The following is a 23,970-nucleotide window of genomic DNA, read 5'->3' as shown; positions in this document are numbered from 1 at the left end:
TGAACTTTCAGTGCCCTAAATTAGTTTATATTTGATTTTTCCAGTAATAGGAATGCCCTGGACTTTACTTAGTAGTGGGGAGACATGGTTATCAACGCTGTACTTTAGCAACGTTACTGTAGTAGAGGATGATATGTGGAGAACAAAATGTGCTATCCTGGACACCCTTGAGGAAGATTGTTACTCTTAGCTTATATTTTTAAGCTTTGTGCCTTCCCAGCATACGCTTGTTGCACATATGAGCAGTACAAATGCTGAATAATAAATATATCCATTTATTACATAAAACATAGGAAATGGAAATGAAAGTAGTCAGATAAATTCACACATATTCAAGAAAATGTGATCTTTCTAGTTGAGTGATATAACATAACAGTGTACCCAAGGAGCCATGGAAGATCATATGTGAAGAACAGCAAAAAGAAAAGTCTGGCTGAATCATAAAGTATATGAAGGATATAATATATAATAAGCCTTGAAGGGTAGTTTGAAACAACTTCTGAAGGTTTTTAAATGTCTAACAGAAAGGTTTAAATTTTATTGTAGTGATGAAGAAAGCCACTGAATTGGTAGAGGAGATGTGTGACATGGTTAGGTCTTTGCTTCTCGAATGTTACCTTGGAGGCTTTGAATGTGCAAAAATACATGCACACACTTTCACATATATGCTTATTTGGAGGCCTGAATATTTATTATAGCTGGAAATTCTGATAGGGTCTTGACTTAATGGAGATTGTTCTAGTACCTTTTTTGTCTTGGATTTTGTTTATCATACTCTCTACTGCTCCTACCTGGATGTGTGTTTTTGGACAGGTCATATAATAACTTTATACCTGAATTTCCTCCTTTGAAAAATGGGAAAGTTGGACAACAAAACCACTAAGATGTCTATTGAACTTAATTTTCAATGACACTCAATCTCCTTACCTGTAAGATAGGCAAAAAACCAGTGTATTATTACCTACCTCATATCGGTATACTGAAGATGTAATTAGGTCCAATGTGACCTATGACCTTGGAGTCGAAACGAATTTGTTTCAAATCATATAACTTCCACATTCTAGTTGTGTGACCATGGGTTAGACTCGACTTCTCAAGTAATTCTCTAATGCTGTAAGTCACAGCTGAGTTTTCGTTTGCCAATTTGTATAATTGGAAATCAATGGAAGAATTTTCATGCACAGACTTCCCTAAATCAATGAAGTTACAGGTTCTGACTCCTCTTCCCTTCTTCTAAGTGAAAGTGTTTTAACAAAAATGTGAACTATCACCACCAGCATTATTGATCATATCAATATATTCATGTTTAAGATGTTGAATTCTTGTTGATAACTTTTAAAGGCTATTAAGAGAAGCATTCAGGAGCCTACAGTGTGTCATACCCACATAGCTGAGATTTTGCTGACATACTGAAGCAATGAGTTGAGGTGATCTCTTAACCAATCCAATAACTAGCTGTTAAAGAAAAGCAATGAGATGCTCCTTGCTTGGATGTCTCTCTGAACTACTCTTCTGGAAGGCAAGGCCTGAGTCCAGAACAACTTTTTACAAGAACTTTCACAGCCTGTTTTACCTCCTTGTTTCTCAGACTGTAGATGAGGGGGTTCAGCATGGGTATGACAATACCATAAAACACAGAGGCCACTTTATCATTTTCTTGTGACTCTGTGGAAGAAGGCTGAATATACATGTAGGAGAGTGTCCCATAGAAAATGCTGACAGCAGTCAGGTGGGAGGAGCAAGTAGAGAAGGCTTTGTGCCTCCCTGCAGCAGAGGACATCCTCAAGATGGCAGCCAGGATGTAAATGTAGGAGAAGAACACTACCAGCAGTGTGCCTACCAGGTTAAAGCTTGCCAAAATGATTAAGAACATAATGAAAATATCAGTATTAGAACAGGAAAGGGCCAGGATTGGGGGAGTATCACAAAAGAAGTGATTGATGGTATTGGAATTGCAGAAAGTCAGAGAAAAGAGAAATCCTGTGTGTATGGTGGCAGTCAGGGAGCTCACAAAATAGGATCCAGTGACCAGTTGGATGCAAGCCCTCTTGGACATGACTATTGGATAACGGAGTGGGTTGCAGATGGCCATGTAGCGATCTACAGCCATGGCAGTCAGAAGGTATAATTCAATTGTGACAAATGTGCCATACACATATGCTTGTATCACACACCCTGTGAATGAGATGGATTTATCTGAGACCAGGAAGTTTACTAACATCTTGGGAGTGATAGCAGATGTGTAACAGAGGTCAACCAAAGCCAAGTTTTGTAGGAAAAAATACATAGGAGTGTGAAGGTGAGCATCACACTTGATGAGCACTATTATACCAACATTGCCTCCTAGAGACGTCATGTAGATGGCCAGAAACACAAGGAAGAGGACGTATTGGACTTCTTGGTGAACTGCAAATCCCAGTAGAATGAACACATTCACTCCTGTGCCATTGTCTTGAATCATGGCTTTCATATCACCTGCAAACTTACAGATAGAAGGACCAAGGGATTTTAAAGACCTCAAATTAGGAATGAAAGAGAATTTAGTTTAATGTAGAGTCTTATTTTGTTGAATAAATGTATTTTCACATCACCTTTAGTTTTCAATTTATCCATTCCCACTAGCTGACCTAAGGAACCATTCCTTCTAAACCCAAAATTCATTAAAAAGAAGGAAAGAGTGTAGCTAAACCAACCAATACACCAACTGTGTCTGTGGAGATGCTGACATGTTCTCTTGTGTTCTGAGCTATGTTTTCTAAGATTCCCACTCTTGAGGCAGTTTAGGAATCTTGAGCTTCCTTGTGACTTTTAACCTGGCTCTTAGAGACAGTTTCCCAAGGAGATCAGGCATGTTTGTTCTCAGCCATAAGAGCACAAGAGGTGTAAGAATCCAGTCTCCCTAATCCTGTCCTGAAGGGAAAAACCCTTGCTGGGCTGTGTAAATCATAACTCTACTGGATTAAATTTATCCAACACTCTCAATTTGGTGAGATTCTTTACATTTATTTATTTTATATTTAATCCTCACAATTGCCCTGAGATACTGGTGTTTCCTTTATCACCATTTTATTGAAGAGGAAATTAGTCTGGGAGAGATTAATTGATTTGCCCAGGGTCTCAGCACAGAGGTGTGAGATAACAGTTGAACTCAAGGCTGCCTGACTCCAGGTTCACCACTGTATTCCCTACACAAACTCACTGGATCCTTGTTTGATATTGAAAACAATCTCATAGAAGTCTAAAAAGACCATTAGTACTGGTAGTGAGGGTTGTTCTAGAGCTTCTCTGGTGACATTCTTTCTTTGTCTGCAGAAGGAAAAGATGAGTCTGGAGGGACATTTATATCCAGGGATTCACTATTTGTTAGAGCTGGAAAATTAACCCACAGGTCAGAGCTCGAAAGGCTTCCAGATGGGAAATAGTAGCACTTAGTGTAGGGACCCTGAAACCTCGAACCTAGAAAGGTGTGAGATCTGTGAGGAACTTCAGAATGTCAGAAATGAAAGGAGTGTTAGAGATCATGTGGCAGTCTCTTTGTTTTAACAGACTATGAAAGAGGCCGCAGGGAGCTTCTGTAATTTGTCTAAGGTCACTCTAAACTATCCCCCAACTCTGAGCCATTGACAGAACTAGACAAGAAGGCAGGCATCCTTACATCCAATGCAGTGCTTGTTGCTTTTTAAAAAAATTTTCATTTGAAGACTTGATCTCCTTATCTTTTGTAGGCTAGATGTACAGTGGCCAATGATTTCTCAGTGTCCCTGATAATTTCATTTGTGACTTGGGCTTCTGTAGCCTGGTGGGCCACTGCTCCTTTTGGATCCTTCTAGGGGAGCTATCCTTACTTGGGATATCCCATTGGTTCTCGACTTCCTGTGGCTCAGAATTCCTTACTTCTTGAGCCCCTGAACCCAAGGGGTCCATCAACCTCAATCCCCTTCAATAACTGGAATTCCAGTCATATTCCATAATCTTCTCCCTCCCTATCCCCATGCCCAACCTATGCCCTCCTCTACCCTATGCTCCTTTTCCTCCCAGTGGCTGCACCTACCTCTCTGTCCCCATTTCATTAGTTGTGTACATAGAAATGTACCTAAGCCACATTTCTGCAGTGCTTGCCTACAGACATCAGCTTTTTGTTATTATCACCTCATCCCTACTGTCTCACCATTGGGCCACTCCTCTCTTGGCCACTACACCCATGGTGAGAATGTCATCTGCTACAGCTAGTCATTGCTTCATTCCTGTTTCCTTCCTCATCTCCATTTTTTCTCCAAGTAAAAGAACAGAGGTTGGTTAGCATTTTGTCAAATGGAATATTTGTATCCATCTTGGTTCTCCCCACAACAAACATCTCCCTCCTCCCAACTTACCTGTTGCTTTTGGTGGCATCTCCATGCCCTCCATAGCCCAAGCTCAAATCTGTGTCAATTGCCTCTTCCCATTCCCTCATTAGTCACATTCAGTAAGTTTCCAGGTCGTATTAATTCTCCATATAAAACGGTTCTTGCCTCCATCCTGTAATTTTTAGGCACCTAGGCACCCTGAGAATTCAGCCCCTCATCACCCTGTATTTGGGTTGTTAAGTTGTCTCTTAATGATTTTCTCTCTTTCCATTGTCTTCCTTATTATCCCATCTTTCACAAAGTTTCCAAAATGTCCTGCCTCAGGCACACTAGGCTTCTATCTTTCTCCAGAATATCCAATAGCTTCTTATTGCTGCTCATAGTATATAATACATGGAAATTGTTTCATTGAGTATTAAGACTCATTTCTCATTATTCCTTTTATACATTCTACAGTACAGTCAATCTAGATTGACAGTTCTTTTCCAAAGTAAGCCTGCCTTCTCTGTCCTTCCTGAATAAGAAAAAGCTTCTCCTTTCTTGAGTGTCCTACTTTCTCATGTTGTCTTTCTGAATCCTTATTGTTTCTTCAAGGTGTTGATCAGACATCCTGCATCCTCTAGGCAGTCAACTTCCTCTGAAATTCAGTTGAAAGAATTTTCCTCCTTAATTTTTACTGTGAGGTTTCTCTCTATTGCTCTCCTTCTCTGACTCTCTTTCCTTTTTCCTCCCTTCCTGCCACATAAGTCTCCTTTATCTCTCATCACTCATTTCTTCTATGTATTATTCTCTGTAAAGGGCAGATCCTGTACCCTCCCCATTAACGTAGAAGAAGAATATCTTCAGCAGCAGGACAATGTGCTTTCTCTCTTTGTATCTGAAGTGCTGAGCATCAGGCCTCACATCTACTAGTCCACAGGAGAGTCAGTTAAGAGGAGGAAAGAAGTTTAGGGGCAATCAAAGACAGCCTTCTCATGTGACTCAGTACATACTGAGTGTCAGCAACTCATGTGGGGCATCTAGGTGGTGCAGTGTATACAACACCAGTGCAGGAGTCAGGAGGACCCGAGGTCAAATCTCACCTGAGACACCTGACACTCACTAACTGTGTGAACTCGGGCAAGTTACTTGACCCCAATTTCCCCCCCTGGGTCCTCTCCGCTCATCCTGATGAATATCTGGTCACTGGATTCAGATGGTTCTGGAGAAGTAATGTTGGTGACCTGCACAGCCCTCCCTCACTCAAAACAAAGTGAAGTGCAAGCCATGTCATTATTTCTCTGATGGCATGGTCTTCCTTGGCAATGAAGGATGAACATACACACAAACACACACATTCTGAGTAATGTGAATTGGATTGACAAACTCCTTGAGTATTTTTTTCCTACGCAGTAGTGATTACTTGATTTAATGTCAGAAAAGCTCCAACTCAAATTCTACCTCAGACACTTATTAGCTGTGTGAACCTGAGCAAATCATTCGAACTCCCTTTGACCTCAGTTTCCTCATCTGTAAAATGGAGAGAATGATGGCACCTATCTCCCAAGGTTGTTATGAGGATCAAATGGGATAAATACATTTTAAGTGCGTTATGGATCATAAGGTGTAGATCTTTCCTCCCCAGAAATGAAGGGGATGGACTAAGTGGTCTTTAAAGTCACTGAACTTCCCAACATTTAAGAGCTCTGATCCCTGAGGATGATCTCTCCCTTCTCTTGAAGGTCAGTCAGTAACTCCACAAAGTCAGATGTCCTATCGACTTACCCACCACTCACTGCCTCTTCATTGTGGTTTAGTGGGGGTGTCCATGCTCAGAACCAGTCCTTCTATCTTTCTGAACCTAATCCTCCAAGATCTGCTTCTTCTCTAAGACACTTTCTGAAGCACACCCAGTTCATTGGAGATAATGGGAGATTGGCTTCAGGGGAAGTTTTTCCACTCCAAGTTCTCCTGCTCCAACCAGGACTAGGGTCCCTGGAATCCTAAAGTGATCTCTCTTCAAGTGCTCTAAATGTGTTCACACATATACCAGCCACACAGCATAGGGACCTGCTCTCCTGGGCATCTCTGGGTGAGGAAAGATCATGAGAAGTAATGATCATTAGCTACTCTCCTTCTGACTTCCCAGGAGTGATGTTTTTTCCAGTTACTTGGGAATTTTGCAGTAGTGATTATAAAATACCTATTTTGGGTGTTTTAAAGTTTGCAAAGCATATGACTCCTTACCTCTGAGAGTCATTGTTGCTATTTGTTGTATCACAGATTTATTTATGCTCATATTAAGTAGTAAATAATCAATCACTCCATCAACAGGCATTCAATGAACATCTTCTAAGTGTCACCCACTCTGCCAGAAAGTCAATATTTAAATACTGTCCACTTGATGAGACACAATGGAGAGAACTCTCAACTTTGAGATGAGGATAGATGAGTTCAAATATTACCTCAGGTATGTGCTGGCTGTGGGCAAATGTCTGTAAAGTGAGGATAAAGAGTAGCACCCATCTCTTGGATTTTTTGTGACAATTAAGTGACATAACATGTCAAGTGCTTTGTTAATCTTAAAATGCTACATAAATGCTTAATGTTATTATTTCTATTATTATTTTTTAAAATAATTATTCCCACACCATCTATCTATCCACCCATCCATCCATCTATCCATCCATCCATCCATCCATCCATCCATCCATCCATCCATCCACCCACCCACCCACCCACCCACCCATCCATCCATCCATCCATCCATCCATCCATCCATCCATCCATCCATCCATCCATCCATCCATCCATCCATCTATCTATCTATCTATCTATCTATCTATCTATCTATCTATCTATCTATCTATCATCTATCTATATATCTATGATTTCCCCGTCTCTCTTTGTGTCTGTCTATCTCTCCCTCCCTCTCTCGGGAGAATGTGGGAAACATGGACTATTCAACACTTTGTAATATCTTGAATCGTATGCAATTAGGCTTTTGTTATTTAAGTTGGGCAATGGATAATCTATTATTTAGCTAATAAAAATAATTATTGAACATTTTATATGGACTAAGCACTGTTATAGGCACTTGAGTTATAAATATACGAAGGAAATCGAATCTTCTATAAAGGAGTTTCAGTTCTATATGAAAAATATGTATTCATTCAAATATATACAGAGGAAATATGAGATAATTCTAGAAAGGCACCAATCACAGGGGTGGAAGGATGATTCAGGAAAGACTTTCTGGAGTTCTTGAGTAGACTCCTGAAGAAAGTGTGGGATTTTAGAAGGCAGAGAGAAGAAGAGAGAGTGTTCCAGGCATGAGAGATGACCAGTGTGTATAGGCACAGAAATGGAGTATGAGATGCTGTGCTTGTTATTTGGGACAGCAAGAAAGTCACTGCAGATTGTGGGAATAAGTCTAGCAAAGCAAGTAGGAACCAGGTTGAATAGGGATTTTAAGACCAAATCATGTAGTTCATATTTTATCCTAGAGGCAAAAAAATGCTCCTGGGTTTTCTTGAGTAGGGCAATAATATGGTCAAACATGTACTTAAGGAAAATGAGTTAGGCAGCTGAGTAAGATGAATCAGTCAGGAGACATTTGAGGAAAGGGCACAAATGTCATGCCAGTGTTCCAAGTAAGAGGTGATCAAGGCACGAATTAAGGTGCTGCCTGTGTGAGCAGAGAGGAAGGGTTGGGCATGAAATATGTTATAGGTATAGGAACTATATGATTTTGCACCTCATTGCCAAAGATAGGGAATGGTGGAGAATCAGGATTTGAGAATTATAATATGGTTGTGAAATTTAGAGATTGGAAGGAAGGTGGTATTCATGACAGAAAGGGAAATATTTTTGAAAGGCATATGGGATACTTAGTTCAAAACGTCCAAGCAATAAATCAATACTTCGCCAATCACTTAGTAAGCTTCCACTCTGTGCTAATTCATAATAGATGCACAGAAAAAGGAAAAAAAAACTCAAGGCAAAGAGGAGTTGATACATGTATCAATATGTACATATATAAGATCCACACAGAGTATATGGAAAGTAACCTTAGAAAAGCAGACATCAGCATCTGGGAGGACTGGGAAAAGCCACCTGCAGATGCTCCATGAGCTAAGAGCTGGAGAAAGCCAGGGAAACCAAGAGGCAGAGGTGAGGAGGGAGAGCATTCCAAGCTGGGAGGCAGCCAGTTTAAAGGACTGACAATGGGATGGAGCAAAATAATTAGGCCTGTATGGCTGGACCATATGGGAGGGTGAGTTATAATATGAAAGAAAGGTCAGAATGGTCTGGGTGATAAGCTTTCAATGCCCCAAATTAGTTTATTTTTGATTCTTGAAGTAATAAGAATACACTGGACTTTACTGAGTAGTGGGAGGCATTGTTAACACTACATTAGGAAAGTCATTGGACTAGGGGACCATAGATTGAGAACAAAAGATGCTTTCCTGAATACTTCTGAGGGAGAAAGTAGCTCTTTGCTTACACTTTTCAGCTTATCCCATTCACACCATATGCTTGTTACACATATGAACATTACAAATGATGGATAATGAATAAATCCATTTATTTTTTTCATTTTTTATTATTATTTTGTTATTAGTGTTCCACAATCACTTCCATATAACTTAGAGTTTTTCCCCTCCCTCCCCTTCCTTCTCTCCTATCTCCTGTCTCCTTCCCTGAGTTGCCATACAATTTTATATAGGTTTTACCCATACATTCCTATTAAATACATTTTTACCTTAGTTATATTGCATGTAAGAATTAAAATGAATGGGAGAAATCATAAGAGAAACCAAAACATAATACAAAAGAAAATGATCTGCTACATTCTGTGATCAAATTCCATAGTTCTTTCTCTGGATGTGGAAGGCATTTTGCCTTAAAACACCATTGGGAATTTTTTAAGTCCTTGCATTGCAATGAAGTTCTAAGCCTACCAGAAAAAATTTTCGCACGCTGTGGTTATTGCTGTGTACAAAGTTCTCCTGGTTCTGCTCCTTTCTCTCAGCATCAGTTCATATAAGTCTTTCCAGGCCTCTCTGAAGTCTTCCTGTTCATCATTTCTTATAGCACAATAGTACTCCATGACATTCATATACCACAGTTTATTCAGCCATTCCCCAATGGATGGGCATCCCCTTGATTTCCAGTTTTTGGCCACCACTAAGAGTGCTGCTATAAATATTTTTGTTAAATCCATTTATTACATAAAGCATAGAAAACAGAAATGAAAATAGTTATATAAATTCACATATATACAAGAATAAGTGAACTTTCCATTTGAGTGATATAAGATCCCAATTTATCCAAGGAGATACGGAGGATCATATGTGAGGAACAGCAAAAAAGCAAGTCTGACTGAGTCATAGAGTATGTGAAGGAAACTAAAGTATAATAAGCTTGGAAATGTAGTTTGAAGCAGATTCTGAAGGATTTTTAATGCCTAACAGAAAGGTTTAAATTTTATTGTAGTGGTGGCAGAGAATCACTGAGTTCCTGGAGGTGGTGAATATTACCTTGGAGGCTCTGAATATGCAAATACATATACACACATTGACATATGTCAACTATATAATAACTGGAAATTCTGGCATTGACTTGACATCATGGGAGTTGTTCTAGTTTGCGTTGGATATTGTCAAACTGTCTCCTGCTACTAACTGAGATGTGACTTTGGGCAGGTCACATGACATTTTTAGACCCAAATTTGAAGGCTATTAAGAGGATCCTTCAGCAGGTTTATAGTTTAGATCTGATTGACATATTGAAGCAATGAAATGGAATGTTCTCTAAAATGATGTCAAAAATAGCTATTAAAGAAAATAAATGAGAGGCTCATTGCTTGGCTCTTTCTCTGAACTACTCCCCTGGAAGGCAACTTTTTACAAGAACTTTCACAGCCTGTTTTACCTCCTTTTTTCTCAGACTGTAGATCATGGGGTTCAACATGGGTATGATTATACCATAAAACACAGAGACCAGTTTATCATTTTCTTGTGACTCATTGAAAGAAGGCTGTAAATACATGTAAGAGAGTGTCCCATAGAAAATGGTGACAGCAGTCATGTGGGAGGCACAAGAAGAGAAGGCTTTGTGCCTCTCTGCAGCAGAGGACATCCTCAAGATAGCAGCCAGGATGTAAATGTAGGAGAACACTACCAGCAGTGTGCTTACCAGGTGTAATCCCACAAAAATGATTACCAACATGACATTAACATAAATATTAGAACAGGAAAGGACCAGGATTGGGGGCTTATCACAAAAGAAGTGATTGATGGTATTAGAATTGTAGAAGGTTAAGGAAAAGAGAAATCCTGTGTGTATGGTGGCATTCAGGGAACCCACAACATAGGATCCAGTGACCAGCTGGATGCAAGCTGTCTGGCACATGACTCTTGGATAATGGAGTGAGATGCATATGGCCATGTAACGATCTAGAGCCACAGCAGCCAAAAGGTAATGTTCAATTGTGGCAAATGTGCCATAGACATATAATTGCATCACACACTGAGAATGAGATGGATTTATCTGAGACCAGGAAGTTTATTAAACATCTTGGGAGTGATAGCAGAAGTACAAGAGAAATCAACAAATGCTGGGTTTTGTAGGAAGAAATACATAGGAGTGTGAAGGTGAGTATCGCACTTGATGAGCAGAATCATCCCAACATTGCCCACTAGAGATGTCACGTAGATGGGCAGAAACACAAGAAAGAGGATGCACTGGACTTCTTGGTGAACTTCAAATCCCAGTAGAATGAACTGAGTCACTCCAGTGCCATTGCCTTGAATCATGGCTTTCATATCACCTGCCAACTTACAGAGAGAAGGACCAAGAGATTTTAATGACTTCATATTAGGAATGAAACAGAATTTAGTTTAATATTCAGTCTTATTTTGTTGAAAAATTTTGTTTGCACATCACCTTTATTTCTCAAGTTATCACTCCCTACTAGCTGACCCAAGGAGGCATTATTCCTTGTAACCCTAAGACTAATAAAAATAAAATAAAAAGAAATGCCTGCAACAAAGCCAACCAATATACCAAGCATGTCTGAGGGTACTGTGACACCTTTAAGTTCTGTTTTTTTAAAGATATCACACCTGAGGCAGTTTAGGAGCCATGAGTTTCCTTGTGACTTTTAACCTGACTCAGAGACAGTTTCACAAGGAGAACAGGCATCATTGTCCTCAGCAATGACAGCACAAGAGGAATGAGTATCTAGTCCTCCCTGTCCTGACAGCAAAGGGGAAAGCCTTTGCTGGTCTGTGTAAATCATACTACTAGATTACATTTTCTAGCATTTGAAAGTTGGCAAGATACTTTACATTGATTTATTTTAAAACTTAATGCCACAATTACTCTGAGACATTGGTGTTACCATCATCTAGATTTTATTGAAGAGGAAATTTTACATGTAAAGATTAAATTATTTGCCCAAGATCTTACCACAAAAGTGTGAAACAAGATTTGACCTCAAGACTGCCTGACTGAAGGTGCAGCACTCAATTCACTATACCACTTCACTGCCTCCTTCTTGTTTGATATTGAAAAAATCTCATAGAACTCTAAAACCAACCTTCAGTATTGATAATGTTGATCATCCTGGAGGTGCTCTGCTGACAATTTTCTTTGTCAAGAGTAGGAAAAGATGAATCTCTAGGGATATTTAGATTCAGGGAATCACTGCTTGTTAGAGCTGGAAAATGAGGTCATTGGTCATAGCTAGAAAGGGCTCAGGATGGGAAATGTTAGATCTGAGTGAAAGGACCCTGAAACCTTGAACCTAGAAAGGTGTAACATCTGTGAGGAACTTCAGATTGTCGGTAATTAAAGGAATGTGAGAGATCATCTGTCCAAGTCTCTGCATTAACAGACAAGAAAAGAGGCCATAGGGAGCTTCTGTGATTTGTCTAAGGCCACGCTAAGCTATCCTCCAACTCTGAGCCATTGGCAAAAGTAGACTAGAGGCCAGGCATGACTACATCCAATCCAGGGCTTGTTGCTTTTTTATGATTTTCATTTGAAGACTTGATCTCCTTATCTTTCCTAGGTGAGAGGTACAATAGCCAGTGGTCTCCCAACGTCCCTGGTCATCCCATTTTGACTTGGCTTAGTCCACACCTCATCCTACAGCCTTGTGGCCCAGTGCTCCTCAAGCCTCCTTCTAGTGCTTCTATCCTTACTGGGGACATGCAATTAGATCTCGATGACTGTGGCTCAGAACTCATTACTCCTTGAGCCCTTGAGCTCCAAGGGTTCATCAGCCTCAACCTCCCTCAGTAACAGGGATTGAAGGCATGTTCCACAATCATCTTCCTCCCTCCCTATATCCATGCCCAACCCATGTCCTCATCTTCACCATGCTCCTTTTCCTCCCTCTGGCTGCACATTCCTTTCTGCCCTGTTCCATAAGTCATAAACATAGACATGTACCTAAGCAACATTTCTGCAGTGTTTGCCCATAGAAATCACTGGCTTTTTGTGTCTATCACCTCATCCTTACTGTCTTACCATTCAGCCACCCCTTTCTGGGCCACTATACCCATGATGATAATGTCACCTGCTACAGCTAGCTTTTACTTTATTGCTGTCCCCTACCTCAACTCTTTATTTTCTCCAGGTGAGGGATCAGAGAGATTAGTTAGTGACTTCACAAATGGAAAATTTGAATCCTTCTTGGTTCTACCTCACCCATCTAGTCCTTCCTTCCAACTTACCTGTTTCTTTTGGTGGTTTCTCGATGCATTCCATTGCCCAGACCAAAATCTGAGTCATTCAACTCTTCCCATTCCCTCATCAGTCATATCCAATAAATCACCAGGTCATATTAATTCTCCACACAAAACACCTCTTGCCTCCATCCTTAGGCACCTGGGCACTCTGAGAATTCAGGCCCTCATCACTCAGCCTCTGGGCTGTTAAGTTGTCTCCTAATCATTTTCTCTCCTTCCATCCTCTTCCTTATTCTACCATCCTTCACAGAGTTTCCAAAATGTCCTGCCTTAGGCATACTAGGCTCCTGTCTTTCTCCAGAATATCCAATAGCTCCCTATTGCTGTTCACAGCATATAAAACATGGAAATTCTTTCATTAGATAGTTAAGGACCTGGCTCTAATCTCTTTCTAAGACTCATTTCTCATTATTCCTTTTATACACTCTACATTCCAGCCACACTAGACAGACGGTCCTCCTCCAAAGTAAGCCTGCCTTCTCTATGCTCCTGGAATATGACCAAGCTTCTCCTTTCTTGAGTGTCTTACTTCCTTATATTATCTTTCAGAATCCTTTTTGTTTATTCAAGGCCTTGATCATGTCCCCACCCATCCTGTAGGGAACCAGCTTTCTCTGAGATTCACAGCTGAAAGCTTTCCTTCTCATTTTTCACCATGGTTTTCTCTCTATTGGTCTTTCTCTGACTCTGTCTCTCCCTCTTTCCTCCCTTCCTCCCTTCCGATATCTCCTTTACCTCCCATCACTCATTACTTCTATATATTTTTCTCTGCAAACGGCACATCCTGTCCTCTCCCCATTAAAATAGAAGACAAGTATTATGAGCAGCAGGACAATGGGCTTTCTGTCTTTGTATGTGAAGCCCTGAGCACCAGGCCTCTCATCTACTGGTACACAAGAGAGTCAATGAAGAAGAGGAAGGAAGTTTAGGGGCCATCAAAGACAGTCTTCTCCTCTAACTTAGTAAAGTGAGTTAGATTGACAAAGTCCTTGACTATCCATTTCCTGTAGTCATCTTGGTATGGTGATTGAGTATTTGATTTAATGTCAGCAAAGTTTGACCTCAGATCCTGCCTCAGATACTTCCTAGCTGTGTGAACCTGAAAAAATCATTTATCCTCCCCTTGGCCTCAGTTTCCTCATCTGCAAAATGGGGAGAATGATGACCTCCCAAGGTTGATATGAAGATCAAACGAGATAATATAATTGAAGTGCTTTATAGACCATAAGGTGTGGATCTTTCTCCCCCAGAAATGAAGGGGATGGAATAAGTGGTCTTCAAAGTCACTGAAGTTCTTGACCTTAAGAACTCTGATCCCTGAGGGTGATCTCTCCCTTCTCTTGAAGGTCAGTCAGTAACTCCAGAAAGTCAGATGTCCTACCTACTGATCCACCACTCACTCCCTCTTCCTTGTGGTTTTGCTGGGAGTATCCATCCTCAGAACCAGCCCCTAAGTCTTTCTGACCCTGATCCTCCAGACTCTGCGTCTTCTCTAAGACACTCTCTGAAGCACAGCCAGTTCATTGTGGATAATGGGAGATTGGTTTCAAGGGAAGTTATTCCACTCCATGTTCTCCTGCTCCCATCAGGTTCAGGCTTCCTGGAACCATAAAGTGATTTCTCTTCAAGTACTCCAAATGTGCACACACATACACCAGCCACACAGCATAGGGACCTGCTTCCCTGGGCATTTCTTGGCACAGAGGATGAGGACAGATCATGAGAAGGAGTGGTCATTAGCTCCTCTCCTTCTAACTTCTCTGGATTGGTTTTTTCCAGTTACTTGGGAGTTTTGCAGTAGTGATTATAAACTATATATTTTTGGTATTTTAAAGTTTGCAAAGCATATAACTCCTTATCTCTTAGAATCAAGTACTGCTATTGTGGCTATTTGTATATCATAGATTTACTTATGCTATATTCACTAGTAAATAATCACAACCTCTGTAGGAATTCAAGGAGCATCTTCTATATGTCAACTACTCTGCCAGAAAGTCAAGATTTAAATATCGTCCACTTGATGAGGCAGAATGGAGAGAGTTCTCAACTTTGAGTTAGGATAGATGAGTTCAAATACTACCTCAGATACTTGCTAGAAATGGGCAAATATCTTTAAAGTGAGGATAGATAATATCACCCCTCTCATGGATTTTTTTGTGAGAATTAAGTGATATAACATGTCGAGTGCTCTGTAAATCTTAAAATGCTACATAAATGCTTAATGTTATTATTAATTTAAAAAAAATGATATCCACATTTCTATCATCTCTCTGTCTCTCTCTCTCTCTCTGTGTCTTTCTCTCTCTTTCTCTCTCTCTCTTTCTCTCTCTCTCTCTCTCTCTCTCTCTCTCTCTCTCTCTCTCTCTCTCTCTCTCTCTCCTCTCCCCCTCCTTTTCTTGGTACAATATGGGAAACATGGACTATTCATCACTTTGTAATATCTTTAATGGCATGCCATCAGGCTTGTGTTATTTAAGTTGGGCAATGGGTAATCTATTAAATAGCTAATAAAAATAATTATTGAGCCTTTTGTAAGGGTCAATAACAGGACTAAGCACTGTTATAGGCACTTGGGTTACAAATATATGAAGGAAATTAACTCTTCTCTCAAGGAGAATGAATTCTATGTGAACAACATGTATTCATTCCAATATATACATAAGAAATATGATATAATTCTAGAAAAGCACCAATTATAGCGGTTTGGGGGGATGGGAGGATGATTCAGGAAAGACATTTTGGAGTTCTTGAGTAGACTCCTGAAAGAAGTATGGGATTCTTCAAGGTAGAGATAGGAAGAGACAGTATTGTAGCCATGAGAGATGACCAGTGTGTATGCACAGAAATGGAACATGTGATGCTGTGTGTGATGTATGGGACAGCAAGAAAGTCACTTCAGACTGTGGGAAGGGGAATAAGTCTAGGAAATCAGCTAAGAGCCAGGTTGAATAGGGCTCTTAAGGCCAAATCATGTAGTTTATATTTTATCCTAGAGGCAATAACAAGCTCCTGAGTTTTGTTGAGTAGGGCAATAATATGGTCAAACATGTACTTAAGGAAAATCACTTTGGCAGCTGAGTAAGGTGAATCAGAGTCAAGAGAAACTTGGGACAAACAGAGCAAATGTGAGACCATGGCAGTATTCAAAGTAAGAGGTGATCAAGGCTTGAATGAAGGTGCTGCTTGTGAGAGCAGTGAGGCAGGGGTGGATGTGGAATATGTTATAGAAGAAGGAACCACAAAATTTCACACCTCATTGCCAAAGATATGAAATGATGGAGAATTAGGAGCTGAAATTTACAATATGTTGTGAAACTTAGAGATTGGAAGGAAGGTGATATCCCTGACAGAAAGGGAAATATGTTTGAGAGGCATATTGGATATTTAGTTTAAAATGTCTAGTCAATAAATCAATAATTCATCAATCATTTAGTAAGCTTCCACTATGTTTTAATTAGTAAAAGATACATAGAAAAAGGAAAAACTCATGGCCTAGAGGAGCTAATACAGGTATCAATATGTACATATAAGATCCACACAGAGTGTATGGAAAGTAAGAAATAAGCATCTGTGGGGACAAGGAAAAGCCACCTGAAGATGAGACTTAAGACTTGGAGAAAGCCTGGGAAACCAAGAGGCAGAGGTAAGGAGAGAGAGCATTCCAAATGGGAAGCAACCATGCAAAGGATAGGAAATGGGAGGGATCAAAGGAAGTAGGCCTGTGTGGCTGGACCATAGAGTGCAGTTGTAATATGAAAGAAAGGTCAGAATGGTGCAGGTAGTGAGCTTTAAATGCCCTCAAAATAGTTTATATTTGATTCTTCAATAGCAGAAGCATTGGAATACCAAGTCCATTGGACTTTGCTCACTAGAGGGGAATCATGGATAACACTGTACTTTAGGAAAATCACTGGCCTAGGGGACCATAGGCTGAGAACAAAAGATGAATGTACTTGAGGGAGAAGGTAGCTCTCAGCTCACACTTTTCAGCTTAGCCCCTTCATGCCATACACTAATTGCATATATGAACGGTACACATGATGAATAATGAGTAAATCCATTTATTATATAAAACATGGGAAAGAGAAATGAAAGTAGTTATATAAATTCATATATTTACAAGAATAAGTGAGCTTTCCAGCTGAGTGATATAAGATCCCAGTTTATCTAAGGAGACATGGAAGATCATACATGAAGAACAGTGAAAAGGAAAGTGTGACTGCATCATAGAGTATTTAAAGGGAACTAAAGTATCATAAGCCTGGTAAGGTATTTTGAAGCAACTTCTGAGGGGTTTAAAATGTCTAACACAAAGGTTTAAATTTTATTGTAGTGGTGACAGAGAGCCACTGAGTTCATGGAGGAGGTGTGTGACATGGTCAGGACTTGACTTCTAGAGTATTACGTTGGAGGCTATGAATATAAATAAACACGTGCACATATTCACATGTATATCAATTTGGAAGGCTAACTTTGTTAAATAACTGGAAATTCTGACAGTGGCTTGGCTTCATGGGGATTGTTCTAGTTTCTTGTTTGCCTTGGATTTTGTTTGTGAAACTCTCTACCTCTGCTAACTGACGGTATGACTGGGCCGATCATATGTCATCTTTTGAGCCAAATTTTAAAGGGTGTTAAGAACAGTCTTTTGCAGGCCTATAGTTTGTCATATTCCTCATCATTGAAATCTTGTTTGGGGTGCTCTCTAAACTGATCCAAAACTAGTGATTAAAAAAATAAATGAGATGCTCATTGCTTGGATCTTTCTCTGAACTACTCCCCTGGAATGCAAGACCTGACTGATGAACAATGTTTTACAAGAACTTTCACAGCCTCTTTTACCTCCTTGTTTCTCAGACTGTAGATCAGGGGGTTCAGCATGGGTATGATTATACCATAAAACACAGAGACCACTTTATCATTTTCTTGTGATTTGCTGGATGAAGGCTGTAAATACATGTAAGAGAGTGCCCCACAGAAAATGGTGACAGCAGTCATGTGGGAGGAACAAGTAGAGAAGGCTTTGTGCATCCCTGCAGCAGAGGACATCCTCAAAATGGCAGCCAGGATGTAAATGTAGGAGAAGAACACTACCAGCAGTGTACTTAGCAGGTTAAATCCCACAAAAATGATTACCAACATGATATTAACATTAATATTAGAACAGGAAAGGGCAAGGATTGGGGGACCATCAGAAAAGAAGTGATTGATGGTATTGGATTTGCAGAAGGTCAGTGAAAGGAGAAGTCCTGTGTGTATGGTGGCATTCAGGGAACCCACAATATAAGATCCAGTGACCAGCAGGATGCAGGCCCTTTTACTATTCAATGGAGTGGGTTGCAGATGGCCACATAACGATCTACAGCCATGGCAGCCAGAATGTAACATTCAGTTGTGGCAAATGTACTATAAACATATAATTGTATCACACATCCTGAGAATGAGATGGATTTATCTGAGACCAGGAAGTTTACTAACATCTTGGGAGTGATAGCAGATTGCTGGGGATGGAAGCTCAATTCCATGTGGACAGTCTCAGGCGGGTAAAGGTGGGACCTTCTAAATCTTAGAGTTCTCACGAGGCCCCCCAGGAAACGACTGGGAATCGAGGTGAACCGAGCTATCTCGTGTATTTCCGCCTCTTCCCGTGAGAAACGTGATGGGAGAGAGCTCTCCCCGCCCTCGAGATTGTCCTGGATCTGGGCACACCTAGCAGCACGGTATTCACATGCAAACTATGCGGCTGGAGAGCTTAAGTAGGATCAGGAAAGCCTGAAAGTTCTCTTGGGCGGAGGGGCCACGCGTGAGGACACAAGGCTCTGCATTTCCTCTTTCTTCTCTCCCCTCCCCCTCTCTCCCCACTTATACTTCTACTTCCAATCTCTTATTGTAAGATCTTTGCCTCCTTGGGAGATCTTTCTCTCTCCCGCCTAAGGAAGAATTCCCCTGCACTTGTAACCAGACCCTGAAATAAAGCTCAACCCTTGTTCGACTCTGGAACGTCCTTTCTCTCATATGAGCATCTGGTTTGGCCAGCCGAAGACCTCCGATAGAGGTAAGGTAAGACTCGGGTAGCCCACAGGCCTCTAGGCCTGGCAGCAGATGTGTAACGGAGGTCAACAAAAGCCAAGTTTTATAGGAAAAAATACATAGGAATGTGAAGGTGAGCATCACACTTGATGAGCAGAATCATCCCAACATTGCCCACTAGAGATGTCATGTAGATGGCCAGAAACACAAGGAAAAGAATGTACTGTACTTCTTGGAGAACTGTAAATCCCAGTAGAATGAACTCAGTCACTCTGGTGCCATTTCCTTGGATCGTGGCTTTCATATCATGTGCTAATGAAGGATACATAGAGAAGGACCAGAAAGTTTTAGTGACCTCAAATTAGGAATGAAATAGAATTTAGTTTAATATTGGGCCTTATTTTGTTCAAAAGTTTTTTTTTCACATCACCTTTATTTCTCAAGTTATCCTTCCCTATTAGGTGACCTGAGGGCCTTTCCTTGTAATCCTAAGACAAATAAAGCAAGTGAAGAAAAGAGGTGAGCAAAACCAACCAATATACCAAGTATGTCTGAGGACACTCTGACACCTGTTCTGTTTTCTCAGGTTTCCACAACTGAGGCAGTTTAGGAAGCCTGAGTTTCCTTGTGACTTTTAACCTGAATCTTAGAGGGAATTTCATAAAAAGACCAGGCATGTTTGTTCTTAGCAAGGATAGCATAAAAGGAATAGGTATCTAGTCTCCCTGGTACTGTCCTGAAGGGGATAACCCTTACTGGCCTGTCTAAATCATAATAGTACTAAATAACCTTTTCTAGCCCTCGAAATTTGGCAAGACACTCCCATTCATTTGTTGTAACACTTAATGCCTACATTTGCTCTGGGACATTTGTGACACCATCACCCTGATTTTAAAGAAGAGGAAATTATACAGGTATAGATTAAGTGATTTACCCATGGTCCCACCACAGAATTATGAGACAAGATTTGACCTAACTCCAGATCCAGCACTCAATTCACTGTACCAGCTTGCTGCTTCCTTCTTGTTTAATATTAAAAAAACTCATGGAACTCTAAAAGAGACCATTAGTATTGGTAGTGTTGATTTATCCTGGAGGTGCTCTGGTGACAGTTTTTCTTTGTTAAGAGTAGGAAAAGATGAATCTGGAGAAATATTTAGATCCAGGCAGTCACTGGTTGTTAGAGCTGGAAAATGAGCCCACAGGTCAAAACTAGAAAGGGCTCAGGAAGGGAGACGTTAGCTCTGAGTGAAGGGACCCTGAAACCTTGAACCTAGAAAGGTGTAACATCTGTGAGGAATTTCTGAATGTTGGAACTGAAAGGAATGTTAGAGATCATGTGGCCAAGTCTCTTTGTGTTAATAGACAAGAAAAGAGGCTGCAGCAAGCTTCTGTGATTTGTTTAAGGTCACTCTAAACTATCCCCCAACTCTGAGCCATTGGCAGAACTAGACTAGAGGCCAGGTATATTTACATCCAATCCTAGGCTTGTTGCTTTTTTTTTTTTTTTAAATTTTTATTAAATTTTCATTTGGAGACTTAATCTCCCTATCTTTCCCAGGCTAGAGGTACAGTGGCCAATGATCTCCCAATGTCCCTGGTAATTCCATTTATGACTTGGGCTTGTCCATACCTCCTTCTGTAGCTTGGTGACCCACTGCCCCTTGTAGATCCTTCTAGTGGAGTTATCCTTACTGGGGATGCCCAATTGACTCTTGACCCACTAGGATTCAGAATTCCTTATTTCTTGAGCCCCTGAGGCCAAGGGATCCATTAACCTCAACCTCCCTCAGTAATAAGGATTTAAGACATATTCCACAATCATCTCTCCCTCCGCTATACCCATGCCCCACTTATGTCCTCATCTACCCTATGCTCCTTTTCCTCTCAGTGGCTGTACCTACTTCTCTGTCCCTACTCCATAAGTCATGTACATACACATGTACCTAAGCCACATTTCTGCAGTGTTTGCCCATAGAAATCAATGTTTATTTGTGATTGTTACCTCATTCCTACCGTCTCACCATTAGACCACTCTTCTCTTGGCCACTACACACATGGTGAGAATGTCATCTGCTACAGGTAGTTTTTGCTTCACTCCTGTCCCCTATCTCAGCTCTTTTTATTTTCTCTAGGTGAAATTTCGATCAGAGAGATTAGTTAGCGGCTTGCCAAATGGAAAGTTTGAATCCATCTTGTTTCTACCCCACCAAACCTGTCCCTCCTCCCAACTCACCTGTTTCTTGTCGTGACATCTCAGTGCCTTCCATCACCCAGGCTGAAATCTGAGTCATTCGACCCTTTCCATTTCCTCATCAGTCATATCCAATAAATCTCCAAGTCATATTAATTCTTTCTATAAAACAGCTCTTGCCTCCATCCTGTAATTTTTAGGCACCTAGGCAGCCTGAGAATTCAGGTCCTTCCCAACTGCATCTGGGCTGTTAAGTTGTCTTCTAATCATTTTGCCTCTTTCCATCATCTTCCTTATTCTACCATCTTCCACAAAGTTTCCAAAATATCCTGCCTCAGGCACACTAAGCTCCTCTCTTTCTCCAGAATATCCAATAGCTCCCTATTGCCATTCATCATGTATAAAGCATAGAAATTCTTTCATTAGTTATTTAAGGACCTGGCTCTAATCTCTTTCTAAGACTCATTTCTCATTCTTCCTTTTCATACACTCTACATTCCAGCCAAACTAGACTAACAGTTCTCCTCCAAAGGAAGCCCACTTTCCCTATCCTCCATGAATATGAAGAAACTTCTCCTTTCTTGAAGTCTTACTTTCTTATGCTATCTCATTTGATCCTCACACATGCCTATAATATTGGTATGATCAGTATCTCCCTCCATTCTATAGCTGAGTAATCTAAAGTAGACAGAAGTTAAGTGGTTTATTCAGGGTCACATGACTAGTAAAAGTGTTAGGTCATATTTGAACTGCAGTCTTCCTGATGCCAGCACCAGTACTCTACTCATTGTCCCAATCAGTGCCTCAAGTGGAGCACAAGATTATGAGTCTAGAACAGAGGTTCCCGATTTATTAGGCTTGCCACCCCTTTCAAAAAAATTACTCAGGGTTCTCTTGGGATTAGGTTAGGTTAACCCTTATTATCATTCAATGCCCCCTAATTGCACCCTAGGTTAGTACCACCCTGGGGGTCAAGTTCTCCCATTGCAATCTGGGCCATCTCAGGATGACAAATATCTAGTCAGTAGATTCAGATGGCTTCAGAGGAGAAAGTGAGGCTGGTGACCTCACATAGCCCTGTATCACTCCAAACAAAGTTAAGTGCAAGTCATGTCATCATTTCTCTTATGGCATGGTTTTCTTCATCAACTAAAGATGAATACAACAACAACTAAAATGACTTTCTTATGTTTTCTTTCATAATCCTTATTGTTTCTTCAACACTTTGATCATGTCTCCCCCCACCCTCTAGGGAACCAGCCTTCTCTGAGATTCACAGTTGAAGGCACTTTCCTCCTCAATTTTTACTATAGTTTTCTCTCCTTTGCTCTCTTTCTCTGACTCAATCCCTCTCCCTTTTCTTCCCTTTCTCACTCTTATGTCTCCTTTGACTCCCATCACTCACTATTTCTATCTATTATTCTCTGTAAATGTCGGATCCTGTGCCTTCCCCAATAAGGTAGAAGACAAATATCTTGAACAGTAGAATAGTGGGCTTTCTGTCTTTGTATGCACCAGGCCTCACATCTATTAGTACACAGCAAAGTCAATGAAAAGCAGGAAGGAAGTTTAGAGGCAATCAGAAACAGCCTTGCCATCTGGCTCAATACATACTGAGAAAGGTGAATTGTATTGCCAGACTCCTTGTGTATCCATATCCTGTAGACATCTAGGTGGTACAGTGCTTGAGTATTTGATTTAATGTCAGAAAGATTTGACCTTAAATCTTGCCTCAGGCACTTATTAGCCATGTAATCCTGGACAAATCATTTTTCCTCCCCCTGGCCTCAGTTTCTTCATCTGTAAAATGGGGACAATGATGGCACCTACCTCCCAGGGTCATTATGAAGATCAAATGAAATAATATATTTGAAGTGCTTTATAGACCATAAGGTGTAGGAAATGAAGATGTTTGACTAAAGATCTCTAAGATCACTAAACCTTAAGAGCTCTGATCCCAAAGAGCGATCTCTCCCTTCTCCTGAGGGTCAGTCAGTAACTCCAGAAGGTCAGCTGTCCTAACTATTCACCCACCATTCACTCCCTTTTCCTTGTGACTTTGCAGGAGGTGAGAAGTTCCTGTCCAGCCTCAGAACCATTCCTTCTATCTCTCTGACCCTGATCCTCCAGGCTCTGCTTCTTCTCTAAGACACTTTCTGAAGCACACCCAGTTCATTGGGGATAGTGGGAGATTGTCATCAGGGGAAGTAGTCGCACTCCAAGTTCTCCTGCTCCCATCAGGTCTAGGCTCCCTGAAGTCCTCAGGTGACATCACTTCACGTGCTCCACATGTACACACACATATACCAGCCACACAGCCTAGGGACCTGCTCTCCTGGGCATTTCTGGGCACAGAGGATGAGGAAAGATCACGAGATGGCATGATCATTAGCTGTTCTCCTTTTCACTTCCCAAGAGTGCTGTTGTCTTCCTGTTATTTGGGAATTTTGCAGTTGTGGTTATAATCTATATTTCTTGGGAATTTTAAAGTCTGGCAAGCTTATAACTCCCTACCTCTGAGAGCCAGATACTGTGTTTGTTACTTGTTACTTTACACAAGATTTATTTCTGCTTATATTAACTAGTAAATAATAAATCTCTCCATCAATAGGTATTCGATGTGCCAACCACTCCATAAGAAAGTCAAGTTTTAAATACC

The 23,970-nt window shown here is 40.6% G+C and overlaps 1 protein-coding gene, 1 long non-coding RNA gene and 2 pseudogenes across 2 annotated transcripts in view; 1 reads left to right on the top strand and 3 right to left on the bottom strand.

The window, feature by feature from the left end:
* Window positions 1–23,970, top strand: part of LOC140524246 (uncharacterized) — a 173,146-nt gene that overhangs the window by 47,012 nt on the left and 102,164 nt on the right. The window lies entirely within an intron of this gene.
* On the bottom strand, window positions 1,505–2,461 carry LOC140530362 (putative olfactory receptor 5AK3). Its single transcript, XM_072649933.1, has one exon. It carries the CDS (start codon window positions 2,459–2,461, stop codon window positions 1,505–1,507), a length of 957 nt encoding a protein of 318 aa, XP_072506034.1.
* On the bottom strand, window positions 10,090–11,159 carry LOC140523303 (putative olfactory receptor 5AK3; annotated as a pseudogene).
* LOC140530361 (putative olfactory receptor 5AK3) lies at window positions 17,861–21,411 on the bottom strand (annotated as a pseudogene).

This window comes from Notamacropus eugenii, chromosome 2, assembly GCF_028372415.1.
Source record: "Notamacropus eugenii isolate mMacEug1 chromosome 2, mMacEug1.pri_v2, whole genome shotgun sequence".
Classification (NCBI taxonomy): Eukaryota; Metazoa; Chordata; class Mammalia; order Diprotodontia; family Macropodidae; genus Notamacropus; species Notamacropus eugenii.
The sequence above is the reverse complement of the archived record's forward strand: the minus strand, read 5'-3'. Positions and strand labels throughout refer to the sequence as shown.

What these genes read in the sequence shown, in the direction of transcription:
- LOC140530362 (XM_072649933.1), bottom strand. Translation starts at nt 2,461, where the DNA reads ATGATTCAAGACAATGGCACAGGAGTGAATGTGTTCATTCTACTGGGA.